Below are 13,573 nucleotides of genomic sequence, written 5' to 3'. Positions count from 1 at the left end.
AAAGAAATTGTTATCCTATTTAGCTCAAGGAGGCCCCATAGAGATTTGATGATGGACGAACAAAGCATTCGATATCAAGAAAAATGTACAACTTTGGTTATTCTAGAAGATCCTCAATCATATCTGACAACCTTTTTTTATATCTCGCGACGCCTCCAAACATCCTACTTGAGTACTTGTGGTTGAATTTGGGAAAAAACATGAAACAAAAAACCATAACATTAATACCTTGGCAATTCCTGTATCTTTATCAGGGTCATATGTTGACGAATTAGGATCATGCCTTTAAACCGAAATTTGCAAACCCACCACTTCTTGAATTCCTCCAATTCTGATATGTTGTTATGACAAAGTATAACGATAATTCCTATGCCGCTTTATTTTTGTAGACAGATGACCTTGAGTTGTGGCTATAATTCTCGACGACAAAGTAGATCGTGTTTGTTTTCTGTATCCGGACCTTCAGTCCCCGGTAGAGGTTGACCATGTTTATTCCTACGTGGTTTTCTATTTCTTGTTCGCCTAAGATTAAGATATATATGGTAGCTTTCAAAAGAATGTAGAGAACTAAAATAAAAATTAAAATGAGGTTTTTTGTGGAGAGAATATGTAGAAGAAGATTGAATTTGATGTGTATTGAATTTGTGGAGAAAATACGTAGAGAAGATTAAATTTGATGCGAGTAAAGTAGCAAAAATGAGTATTGATTTTATAAAGTTTGAAAAAAAAAGTTCTTTTAACGTTACAAATTTGACCATCATCTTACACTAAGACGCGCATAGGCTCAACTTGAGATCGAGTGTCCCCGACCGTCCAAACCAGCAACGATCATCTCAGGTTCTCTCGGTATACTATTTTTCCACTGTCCTAAAATTGATTTCCCCGTTCACCTAACATAGCAAATCAACTGATTTGCAGTTGCCCACTAGAGTTGCTCTTAAAGCATCTCAAATGTAAGGGGTCAATATATATCTTAAAATAGCATGATACATATGTTTAAGATTTTTCCACTCAATTTTCATCTCAAATATAAGGGTCAAGGTCATATAAAACGATGACATGACCAAATGAGGGTAAACGAGAAAATATAAATTAGACTTTCTTGGTGATTTTGAGTCTCATGTCCACCTCATTTTTTGTCTCTAAAAATTTATATAAAAATGTTAGATAAGACTGCCATCCGCCACTCAAAATCTTGTTCGCAAGAGGTAAGCCACTCGGAATCTTGTTGGAAAATCTGGTCAAGAAAAGTAAACAAAAGGAGACTGGGACCCCACATCAGAATAACGAAAAACTGACCATCCATTTAAGAATAACATCTGTCCCGCCGTCAGATCCCGGTCATCAAAACAAATTGGGTAATTTTAGTAATTCTTTCCACAAAGGATGTCTCGTCTCGTATCGTATATGCTGGTTCCACAAAAGCGTAGAATGAACGCATTAGCCTTTAGGGTTAAATTTCTAACGACCGTTATCTTCTCAAAAAATTTCAAATTCATCAAACCAACGAATTTGACGGCGTTAATTTAACAGTTTTTTCTATAAATAAACCCTTAATTTTCTTCAGAATCTCGTGGTTCAGACGGTTCCATTTTAACAAACCAGAACCAGAAGAAGAAGAAGAAGAAGAAGAAGAAGAAGAAAGAAGATCCCTGTCTTGCCCTGTAAGCCATCTCTGCTCCCACAATCCTTCAATTTTTTTTAATTTTTTCCTTTTTTTTGATTTTTTTTAGATCTTATTTTGATTTATGAAGTTGAATTTATAGATTCGAGGCTGTGATAATACTAGATCTATGCGATTTTGAATCGATTGATTGTATCTAGAGTAGTGATTTGAATCCAGGTGATTGATTGATTTGGATCTAGTATGTTGATTTTTGTAATTTTTAGAATGATTTTTTGAATCGATTGGATATATCTGGATTAATGATTTGAATCCAGGTGATTTAGGATTTGTGAATGAATTGAAAACAATGTTGTGTGTTGGTTTAGGTAATGGGATTTGGGTTTTGATATTTTATTTGTGTTGTGTGTTGATTTGATATAGACAAAGATGGGGCTGTCATTCACCAAGTTATTTAGTAGGCTATTTGCCAAGAAGGAGATGAGAATTCTTATGGTAGGTCTAGATGCGGCTGGTAAGACTACAATTTTGTATAAGCTCAAGTTGGGAGAGATTGTTACCACCATTCCTACTATTGGTAAGCATTTGATATCCATGTCCATTTTTATTTATGTTTTATTTCAATTTCGATACGTGTTGATTAGGTCGTGTTGCTGATGTGTTGTCGGTGTGTGCTTTGGTATAGGATTTAATGTGGAGACTGTTGAGTACAAGAACATCAGTTTCACTGTGTGGGATGTTGGAGGTCAAGACAAGGTATGGATTTGAGATAGCTAGTGCTTATTTGAATAGATTCATGTTATTATGCTTATTTGACATTCTGGTGTTGATTTATTTTTGACATTGATACTCAGACATATACTCATAAGCTAGATTAACTGAAGCCACCTTGTCTTTCAGTCTCTTTTTTTGTTGAATAAAAGGATGACATCCACGCTGTGGCTGACATAGGATTATTGTACGAAATGTGCATGATGCTGTGCATTCGTCTTGACCGAAAAGATGTGCTAGTCTGTTATTGCATTTGTCTGTGCTTACTTATGGAATAGTGCTCATGCTGGTTAAACTTTTCTTTTGGAGGTAGTTGACACAAAATAAGATGGACATCTCAAATAATCATCCTTAGCATCATTTATTGTGTTCTTCTGCATGCTCAAGTTTATAGTGAATTTTATTGAGTATGTGAATTGGCTGTGCTTATTGACGGTCCGATGCTGATTAGATATCTCCTCCATCAGCACCTAACTTTTTCATAAGCTAGAGTTTATATGGCCACTTTGTCTTTCTATCTTCCCTTTGATTGTCAGGGGAGAAACTCAACTTGGCTTACATTTCACAAAATAATTATAACTAGAAGCTCATTTATGATTTAAAAATGATTTTATAATCTACCAAAACCCCCACCTGACAATCTTCTGTTCCCTTTGTAAAACTTTTGTACCAGTGGGACCTCATGAATACCCAAAAGGGTCAAGTGGGTTCTTGGGTGGGCTGTGTAGAGCCACTGTTTATTAATTTGCAAATGGTTGTGCTTATTGACAGTCCGGTACTGATTAGATCTTCGCCTCCAGCACCTAACATATTCATATGCCACAGTTTATGTAGCCACCTTGTTCCCAGCCTTTCCTGCTATTGATTTGGGAGGACTCTGACATCGTGTGCTTACATACATGACAACATAAATTTGTATTTATTTATGTTTCTTTATTACTTATAGGTGTTACTAGTTTACATATGATGTGCTTATTGACGGTCCGGTGCTGATCAGATTTTCACCATCATCACCTAACATATTCATAAGCTAGAGTTTATGTAGCCACCTTGTTTGTTAGTCTTTCCTGCTATTAACCGGGAAAGGCACACATATCGTGTGCTTACATTACATAAAGGGATTCGTAACTTTGAATTGTTCATGTTTTGTTTACATAATCTAGATTTGGTTACTTAATTGTGCATTTTTGTAGCTTGCAATTCATGTGCTTATTGACGGTCTAGTGTTGATTAGCATCTTTACCATCAAGACTTAACATATTCATAAGCTAGAGTTTATGTAGCCGCCTTGTTTATCAGTTATCCCTTTGGTTGATAGGGAAACAACACAACTTAGCTTACATTTCAAAGATTTCAATATGCAGTTATTCTTTGTATTTATTCATTCTGGTTTCCTTTGCCATTAAGTTGTCAAAAATTTGGTATCATAAAACTGTTATTAACGTGGTTTTGTCCTTCTGTTGAAAAATCCAGATCCGACCCTTGTGGAGACATTACTTCCAAAACACCCAAGGTCTTATCTTTGTGGTTGACAGCAACGATCGTGATCGTGTGGTTGAAGCTAGAGATGAACTGCATAGGATGTTGAATGAGGTAGGATCTTGACCAAAGGAAGATTATCAGTAGTGCAATGCTTGACAGAATGATTTTTAAACATTGTTGTGTTCATTTTTGTGGCGGGCAGGATGAGTTGAGAGATGCTGTGCTTCTAGTGTTCGCTAACAAACAGGATCTTCCAAATGCAATGAATGCTGCTGAGATCACTGATAAGCTTGGTCTTCATTCTCTTCGTCAACGACACTGGTAAAAAAGCCTTTTAATCTGTTTTATAAAGATCTATGTGACTGCGGTGTTTCATTGTACGATGTAAAGAAAATTCTAGAAGTTGTTGTACAATGTGCTTACTCTGTTTATGTTGCATCTGCAGGTACATCCAGAGTACATGTGCAACTTCAGGAGAAGGGTTGTATGAAGGTCTTGACTGGCTCTCCAACAACATTGCTAACAAGGCATAGATGTCTCAACATTGATATTTTGGCCTATGTTGGTTGGATGTTGAATTATTTAGTATTTTCATCATCATAATTGTTGTTACTGTATGTGTCTTCTTGTTCGTATATTTCTCTCCCCCCTGTTAATTGTTGAGAAAGGAATTGTTCTTAAAACCTTTCTTATGTGAATGATTTCTATGTTACAGACTACATTTGTTTCTTTTTAGATCCATAATAATTGCAGAGCATATTAATCTTCTAATTCTCTTGTGCCATTTTTCCTTCTATGTTATCCAAATAGAGATATTGTGGCACCAAATACGAGATGGGTTGATTGATTACCTTTCGATGAACAATTTTTACTATCATTATCTATGTAAAGTTATAGTTGGGTTTGGCAATATTAAGAGGAAATACAATGTCTCAATGTGAATGAACTGTGTCGTTTTCCATTTATCCAATTTGTAAAATCCTTGGCTTAAAACAGTCTTTGATCCCCAGTTGCAAAATATAAGAAATGCAACCTCAGAGGCTGCCCCCCACCAGATGCTTGGATGGCTAAATTTTTAGCAGTATTCTAAATTTTGTATAATGCAGATGAAGAGAGGAAACTGCTTTATAAAACCACTGAACTGCCTTTTCTCGGAACAATTTGGATTTCATTTCAGAATTACATTTAGTTGCGCCATTTACAAGGCTACGCCTATCGGCATTGCTATAACAAAGTAAGAAAAATAAACAAAGAAATCAAATACAACAAGCAAATTAATCAAAGACGTATCAGAAGCTGAAAAAGCCTAAAACCCGTTCTATGTTGCTGGCTAACTCGAACAGAATCATGACCTTCACCTTTTATTTTAAAAACGGTGGACACTGACACAAGCAAGCCTAAAAAAATTTGAATGTATATTCTCTTTTACTATATAGACCCTCATGTTTGGAAGTTTCGTATCAGATAATCCTGTTTGATCAGTTACGCAAAACTCTGTTGGAACTGAAAACAAAATTTCCTTCACCTTTGATGGTGGAGTGAAGCGTTCCACCTGCCCAACCATTGTTCAGGGGACGAGCAGCACTGCCGGCTGGTGCCCCAACCACATTACTGCCCACAACACGCTGTTCAAATTCTGGAAGGCCCATTGCCTTCCTCTCTTTCCTTCTCTTTCTGTCCTCGTCCCTTTCTTTTCTTAGCCAACTCTCTACTGTTCTCTGCCGACCAAGTGGAAGGAGATATGGTGAGTGTCAAATAACAAACAGAAAGAAAATGGAAACAGGACTACTGAAGACAAACAAAAGAGGTCCACTTATATGGTTTCATGATTAGCAAGACTTTTGTTTGGTCTCATGATTGAAAGTTTATGTGAAGTCAAGAGGAGAGCTAACCAACAGGGACAGCTTGGAAGTCTCTTTTACTTTCTCCATTGGCATTGCAAGTTGCAATTTTCCGCGGGCAACATAAACCTGAAATCATACAACCATTGCCATAAGAAAAGGACGAATAACATATGAAGTTTTAATAGAAATCGAAAGACAGGAAGAGTCGGTTCATACAATATGTGAAGGCCAATCCTCTAGACCATCAAATATGTGGGTCGCATATATAATTGTAGCTCCTCTCTCCTCACACTCTTTTCGAAGAAACTTTAAAAGGTCAGCCCTTGCTAGCACATCAAGGTCCACCGTTATCTCATCAAGAAGAAGAACCTACAAAAAACAGTGAACAACGGAATGCACATCTTTTAGCTGTCTATCACATAAAGTTGCACCGGAATAACAAAATGAACTGATGGATAAAGAGGATACCTTAAATGGCTTTAGGAGACCCATACAGACTTGCACACGTCTTCTCTGACCATCAGACACCTTATGCAATCTCCATGATAGATCTATATCTAACACCTACACCAAAACCAGACTCAACGGTCACATAAATACTGTCATAAAATCATAATTTAAACTTCCGACTTTGAAAAATTTATTAACAATTAGGATTGACCAAATTACAGTTGTCCCAGTCAATAGAAGAAATTTACCAGTAGAAGTTCACAATTCTAGAGAAATAGGGACTGTATTATACCTTAATGAGTTCAGATCTCCTTTCAGGATCAACTCCTGCAACCCCGAATATCATTTTCTCAGCCGACACATCCATTTGAATTGAAACCTCAAACCCAGCAAAAGCAACATCTCGCTTCCACTACAGTACAAAACACAACACATTCAGTTACACATCCTTCCTAAAGTCCCAAGTGCTGCAATACAAATGAGATGCACTCAGACTTAACAACATCAACAGGCATGGATACCATTAGTACTGATACACCATACAAGTAAGCAACATAGGCCAATGGGTGGCAACTGCAGTTTAAGTGTACTCTTCACATTTCGACTTAATTATGCTAAAACATAAAATCCCTCTCATCCCAATGCAAATGGGATACCATTTGGCAGTCATAACCCATGAGGGCAAATGCCCCCATAACTCAATACTTGCAAATTATAACATAATGTAGAGAAAAACAAACCTCTCCACCAAGATAACAAAGATCACCGGAAGATGTCAAAGCAGTATCATGAAAAGCTGATCTCCCAAGAACCCTAACCATAGATTGCTCCACCATATGTTTCCCACCTAATATCTTCAAAATTGTTGTTTTCCCTATAAGCAAACAAAACATCAAATTTCGATCAAACCCCACAATTCCAAACACCCTAAATCACAAACCCAAACTACAAATTCAAACAAAAGTGTGATAAAAATTCTTACCAGCTCCATTAGATCCAACAAGAAGGCAGCGTTCGCCAGATTTCAAAGAGAGATTGAAATCTTCAATCAATGGAGTTGAATTTGGTGGTGGATGCCCATCGATACCTGGATATGTGAATTTCAGATTGTTGATTTCAATTGTTGTTGCTGCTGCTGCCATTGTTGAATTACAGGGCGAGATGTGAGAAAAGAGAGGAAGTGAAGAGAGAATTTTATAAGAGAAAAAAAGGTTGTCGTCATCAGAAGACCGACAAGAGAAATGAAAGGCGTGGCCTTTTCTTATCCATCATAATCTCTTTACCTGCTTTCTAGTTTGGAAGACTCATCGGGTACTTCTTGGTGTTGGCTAGTTTTATGCGCCTCTTTCATGTGAGCCGTGAGATCATATTGTGAGTCCGTGACTGGCTATGTGGAAGTTTTTAGTTGCTACAATTTTGGAAATATATATGGCCGTTAGATTTTGGGTATGGGGAGAGAGTTGGACGGGGGTAACTACGTGCGACAATGGATAAAGATTTTTTTATTTATTTTAATTTTAGTTGCTACAATTTTAGAAATATTTATGGCCGTTAGATTTGGGTAGGGGAGAGAGTTGGACGGGCGTAACTACGTGCGGCAATGGATAATTTTTTTCTATTTTATTTTAAAGTTGGGTTAAAACCCAATGGTTCAATCCCCACCATCGTCGTTAAGGCTAAATCTTATGGGGTGCTAATCTAGCAGCTAGATTAACAATCCACGTCAGCTAGGACAATCATCTAAGTCTTATGGGAGTGCTAATCTAGCAGCTAGATTAGCAGTCTACGTCATCTGGGACCACTTTATAGCGTTGTTTGGTTCAGTGCTTTAAATTTCAGTCGTCAGATCAAATTTTGTGATCCGTGTGATTTTTGTGAGCGCTGAACCATTCAGCGTAAAGGTGATCTTTGTGGCGCTGAACCATTCAGCGTAACTATCTAGCTGCTAGTTCACATGCTAGCAACTGATAGGAGAGAGAACTAGTGTTAACAAATAGACAACACTTTTTTTTTTGAATTGCAACGCATGGGGTGCTAATCTAGCCCATAAGACTTAGCCTAAAGGTTTGTATTTGGTGGAGTTGGGTCCGGCAGCAGGACTAGTCCAACTGGCTGGATTTGGGTACGGTTCGGGTCGGGATCTGGTTTTAGCCCATCCCCCCAAAAAAAAAGCCTAATGCTATATTAAAGTTTAAACTTCAAAGAGGTTTATTAGTTACAAGCCCACATAGTTTGGAAAAGAAAGAAAGAAAAATCCTCGTACCCAGATTTTGAAAAGTTTCAAACTCAGATCACTGATATCATCACTTAACAATTTTATTACACAACGATATCTGCAATGATAAAGATTTTAACACCCAAAAATTTCGAACTCAAGTCAGTGTAACCGAATGAGAAATCAAAATAGGAAAACAAGGATATGGAAAAAATACCCATAATTTCGAGGATACTTCAAAACTATCTCTAAAGGGTATATGATTGATTGGATCGATGATCTTTCACCTACAAGATTCTTTGGTTCATCTAAAATGTTACATTAATCCGAACAGTTCTAAAAGATGGGAAGCTCCTCCATTAAATCAGTACACGATCAATTTTGATGCTTATTGTATTGATGATTTTTCACCTATATGATACGGACTAACACTTCGATCTAATACAGGTTCAGATGTCCAAGCTAGATCTGGGACCATCAATGTTTCCATCTCCGAAGTGGTAGAAGCTCTGTCTTTTGTAGAAACAGTTCAGTGGGTAGAAAGCATGAATATTCTAACATTTTTGAATTGAAGGAGATTACAAGAGAGTTATTGAATTTGCGTAGGCTCAAGCAAATGTAATTAAATGGAGAAATAAAGGCATTATCTCTGAATCTCAAAGATATTGATGACATGTGAATTTTTTTTAGGTATTTTGTTCAATCATAAAAGTAATAACAAGGTGGCAAACATTTTAGCAAAGAATCAGTTCTGTTATCTAAGAACGAAACTCTGTTGGAAAAGACCAATATTTCAACACTTCATATTGAAATAAGGGTAGGCGGTAGCCCACTGTTTAGATAGCCTCTTGGAATCTTTTTGGGTGTTTTAATACACTTTAACTTTCAAGAAAAACATGTGGTCGGCTAACGTTTTCATACGTCAAGAAGTATTAGCTCATTTTCATGTTTCTAAAAATACTGGTTAATTTCTAATAAAACTTAAAACATATACACCATAGGGATATTTGTAAACAAATTAAGAAGGCATAATTGAGGATACTCTCACAAATTAGAGTATACTCAAAAAAATAAATATATATAGAAAAAATAATAATTATGAAGTACTTTGAAGAACCCCTTGTCCAAATAATTTTTGTAATGGATATATTACCTTTAAGTATCCCACGAGTATTTTAGATTGAACTTTAAATTTTGATTTTATTTTTTTAAATGTTAGTCATAGAATAGAGAGTGGAAGAAGAAGAAGAATTTTGGGAGATTTGAGTGATGTGAGAGATTCTATGGTCAATTTCAAGGAAGGTACATCAATTCTCACATAATTGTGCGAAGAACAATCGACATTGGTAGATTACCAGTCGGCATTGGGAAGTGTTACTCGACAATGCCAACTGTTCCAATTTCAAAGTAGAGAGTTTAATTTTAAAAAAATTGTGGAAATAACAGTCGTCATTGAATTCAACCTACAAAAAATACCGACCAACACAGTCGGTTTAGTTTCATCAACAAAATAATACCGACCAACACAGTCGGTATTGCATTCAAACTAATATCAGTGCCGACAATGACTATGTAATCCTAGTTTTGACATATTATTTGATTTAAATTAAACCAAAATAATTCCATCAAAGTTAATGGAAATCACTCATCTTCTCACTAGGATTCCCATACCGGGATCAGGGCATTGTCTAAAACATTGTTTCAATTTAGGGTCCATTTTTATAGGAGAAAAGAATAAGTTATGGAAGAAGAGGTGCGGTCGGTTTTTAGTGTTGTAGGGCTTACAACCCACGGATGTGCGGCCCAACTAGAAATCTAGGGTTTCCCTTTACATATATATATAAAGGATATTGTATCCATGTAACTCTATTATCCTGATCAATAGAAACCTCTCTTTGTCTCTTTACTTTCTCCATATTTTCCACTGCAACACGTTATCATGCACGACTCTACCAACTGATTAGCGTGGGTCTGATCCTATTTGTTTATCATCATGGATCCGTTACCAGGTATTTCTTTTGAACAAAGAAATTTCATTTTCGTAGTATATATTAGGGTTCCACAAACGTATGATTATAAAACATAGATATTTTACCGTTAGATTTTCATGATATTTTAATACGTTCAACCCAATCTATCATTACGTATTATGTTAAAATTTCAATCAAATCGGAATATGCTGCAATCTCCAAAACCTGCGTTTAATAAAACTGTGTACGTTCTAGAAAAACCCTAATATTTAACAGCGTCGAAAAACCTAAGTTTTGATAATCTCAACCGTTGGATTATACTATAATTTTGGTATGTTTTGTACTCCCTCCGTCCTAGTTTACTTGCTTAAAATGGTTTTTGCACACCGATTAAGGAAAATAGAGAGAGCATTTTTTTTTCCAAAATTACCCTAAACTAGTATTTAAGATACATATCTAGTTTTTTGGTCTAGTATTTAAGATAAGTTTGTTTTAGTTGGAGAAGAAGGGAATAAAGGATATATAGATAGATGAGTATTTAAGATGTGCATGAGAAATAAAATTACATAATTCTCGATACTATGACCTGATTCCACCATAGGGGTAAATTAGGATAAAATGTGGGAAAATATGAAATTTAGCAACTAAATTAGGACAAAAAAAGCTCAATTTAAGCAAGTAAACTAGGACGGAGGGAGTATATTGTTCTTGGTGAGATACTGTAAAAATTTCATAAAGATCCAACCATGGAAATACTCAAAAGTACGTGATAATTCCAACTGTGTCCACATAAACGCTAATTAGAACAGTCATACGGAGTCATGGATAAGTTTTTATCTAGCCATTGGATTGAGTTGAAATTCTATTATGTCTGTCGAAACATTATTATGAAGTTACTGCAAAAATTTCATAATCATTGGAGATGTTTACAATTGTTTTTGGATCACTAAAGTTGGATGATGAAATTTCCAATTTTGGGGTTAACAATATGTTTTGGGCTCATAAGCTAATAGTTTCAAGGTTATTACCAATGGGCCTGAGCACTTCACATATAATGGAACATATATGTGGACTTTTTTTAACCATGACATAGTCAACCCAATGGACCAGGCATGGACCAATCTGTTGACTGGGTTCTGATTAAACCAACTCGAATAAAATTTGACCTTTTGGACTCAGAAGTACTTGAGTGCTATTAAAGAGGCTCTGATACAGAAGTCAATTGTGTCTACAAGGTATTTACTTCCATCATGAAAACCTTCAATCAATGACGATGCATTGTTCAAAATATGAAGGCATAACTTCTACGTTTTAAGGCGACATATTGATTTCAGACGATGGAATCCTCTGAAGGAAGCTTTTGAAACATTCATGAATTTTTTCTCCCGAAAATTTAAATGTTCGTTGGAATTTAAAACACTTATAATATTGGCTCAAGTAGTAACAATACAAAGTAAATGTATTTACTGAGCATGAGACAGAGACGTAATTCTGATTCATTGGAAAGAGAGTTGGACGCTTGGTATAAACATTTACTGAGTATGGTACAAGTGATGGAATATACGTATCATATAATAGCAGCCAACTACAAGATATATACAGAGTTCAAATGACAACAAACTCATTATATGTTAAAAAGAAGGCCATACCCCCGCTTGTCAACTTCAGTGGCAATAAGAAACTTTCCCAATTAATATACTTACATTTTGTTAAGTTTTTATTAATTATCTTTATTCAACTGAATTTTGTATGATTTGATCCCGGACTATTGGTTGTATGGTAGTTTAGTAAACATTTTTTTTTCAAGTTAAAATAAGGAACTTTTTTATGCGAAGAACTAAATTCATAGTTTGTACTTATGAAATGAAAAGTATTTCCATGAGACTGAAATACTCTAAAGCACCTGAGATATACTCATAAGTACTTGAGTTAAAAGGATCATTCATACATTATGATGAAAAGTATATCATCCTCATGAATTGTAACACTCTAAAGTAAATGAGATAAATTTTCTTTTGTTACGTAATAAGGCCACACCACTTATTACACAAAGCTCTTAAGGAAATATATTAAACTGCTTATTGAATTGTTTCCTTATGTAATACCATGCGATGATTGGATCATTACAGATAATAGCCGAACGAAAAAAATGCTCAATCTTTGTTGCATAATTAGTAAAAGTTACATGAGCTCTATAAGAACCAAGAGCTAGTCACACTTTCTTAAGTTTCTACGAAGTCTGTGCAAACGGTTACTGAACGAAAACTAACTGTGAGAATGGGAATGCATCTACAAATTACCTCCAATGAATGTGAAATGAATCACACTTTAGAGAAAATAATGAGTCAATTAGTCTAGTGAACTGTAAATCACAAATACTTGGATAATTGACAATGTAATGTTGGGAATTGACTCACTCAGGTTTTGACATAACCATAAAGACACTTTGGTTGTGATATGATGTTTTGTTTTGGAAGAACTCAAATAGACATCCTTTTATCTCAGTTAACAAGAAAATGAGAATCACAAAGATTCAAAGAATGCAAATGGCATCTCTCACAATCAACTCTTTTTAAAGTACCAGAAACACCACCTCCCTCTCATTATGCTTTTAAAGTAATAAAGCATGTAACTTATTTTACAAAGTCATTCTTTAGTAAAAAGGATTGATACCATCCTAAGATGCAAATGGTAAACAACCCATTTTTTCAAAAGAAACAAGGTTATATTTGTGGACATATCCATACAAAATGCGGTCCATTCAAGTGATTTATGGCTCTGGTGGATAATTCGAAGTGTTGAATTAATTATTGTTCACAGGAAATTATGCGTTTTTGAAACAATTCTAACACATATTATACAATTTAAGGTCTCACCAGCCTTGTTATTGCTAGATATTTTACATCAAAAGGACTTGATGGATATTGTATGTTTAATAGGATCGTTGTAGAGTATCATATACCCCATGGTCTCGCAGAGGCTACCATCATAGGTTATATATGGTGTCTAACGATAGGTTATGCGTAACAACCTTCCTACAAATGCTTGGGGGATATGCAATATTATACGCATATTCACTTATTCGTTTTAGAACCCACAATTAGTCAACCATTTTTGCGTACCAGTTGGTAACTGGTTATAAGCCTGACATTTGTGTTCTTATCCATTTTTGGTTGCACTACATATGTGCCATTACGAGTCCACATCGTACTATGAT

At 35.5% G+C, this 13,573-nt stretch overlaps 2 protein-coding genes across 3 annotated transcripts; one reads left to right on the top strand and one right to left on the bottom strand.

The window, feature by feature from the left end:
- The first annotated feature begins 1,505 nt into the window (after positions 1–1,505).
- On the top strand, positions 1,506–4,648 carry LOC113332404 (ADP-ribosylation factor). Of its 2 annotated transcripts, none has more exons than XM_026578953.1 (6): positions 1,506–1,664; positions 2,048–2,201; positions 2,310–2,380; positions 3,869–3,988; positions 4,080–4,198; positions 4,323–4,648. In XM_026578953.1, the coding sequence occupies exons 2-6, from the start codon at positions 2,054–2,056 to the stop codon at positions 4,408–4,410; spliced, it is 546 nt and encodes a 181-aa protein (XP_026434738.1). In that variant the 5' UTR covers positions 1,506–1,664; positions 2,048–2,053; the 3' UTR covers positions 4,411–4,648. The 2 variants fall into 2 exon arrangements, with proteins under 2 accessions (XP_026434738.1, XP_026434739.1); XM_026578954.1 differs by lacking the exon at positions 1,506–1,664 and adding an exon at positions 1,710–1,843.
- A 366-nt stretch (positions 4,649–5,014) lies between these two features.
- LOC113332570 (ABC transporter I family member 20-like) lies at positions 5,015–7,416 on the bottom strand. Its single transcript, XM_026579114.1, has 7 exons — positions 7,154–7,416; positions 6,912–7,045; positions 6,464–6,583; positions 6,190–6,285; positions 5,938–6,090; positions 5,770–5,847; positions 5,015–5,595 (listed from the first exon to the last, which is right to left on the bottom strand). The coding sequence occupies exons 1-7, from the start codon at positions 7,311–7,313 to the stop codon at positions 5,356–5,358; spliced, it is 981 nt and encodes a 326-aa protein (XP_026434899.1). The 5' UTR covers positions 7,314–7,416; the 3' UTR covers positions 5,015–5,355.
- Between the last annotated feature and the right edge of the window lie 6,157 nt (positions 7,417–13,573).

Source organism: Papaver somniferum, unplaced genomic scaffold, assembly GCF_003573695.1.
Source record: "Papaver somniferum cultivar HN1 unplaced genomic scaffold, ASM357369v1 unplaced-scaffold_131, whole genome shotgun sequence".
NCBI lineage: Eukaryota > Viridiplantae > Streptophyta > Magnoliopsida > Ranunculales > Papaveraceae > Papaver > Papaver somniferum.
Note: the sequence above shows the minus strand (reverse complement) of the source record. Positions and strands in the feature narration are given on the sequence as shown.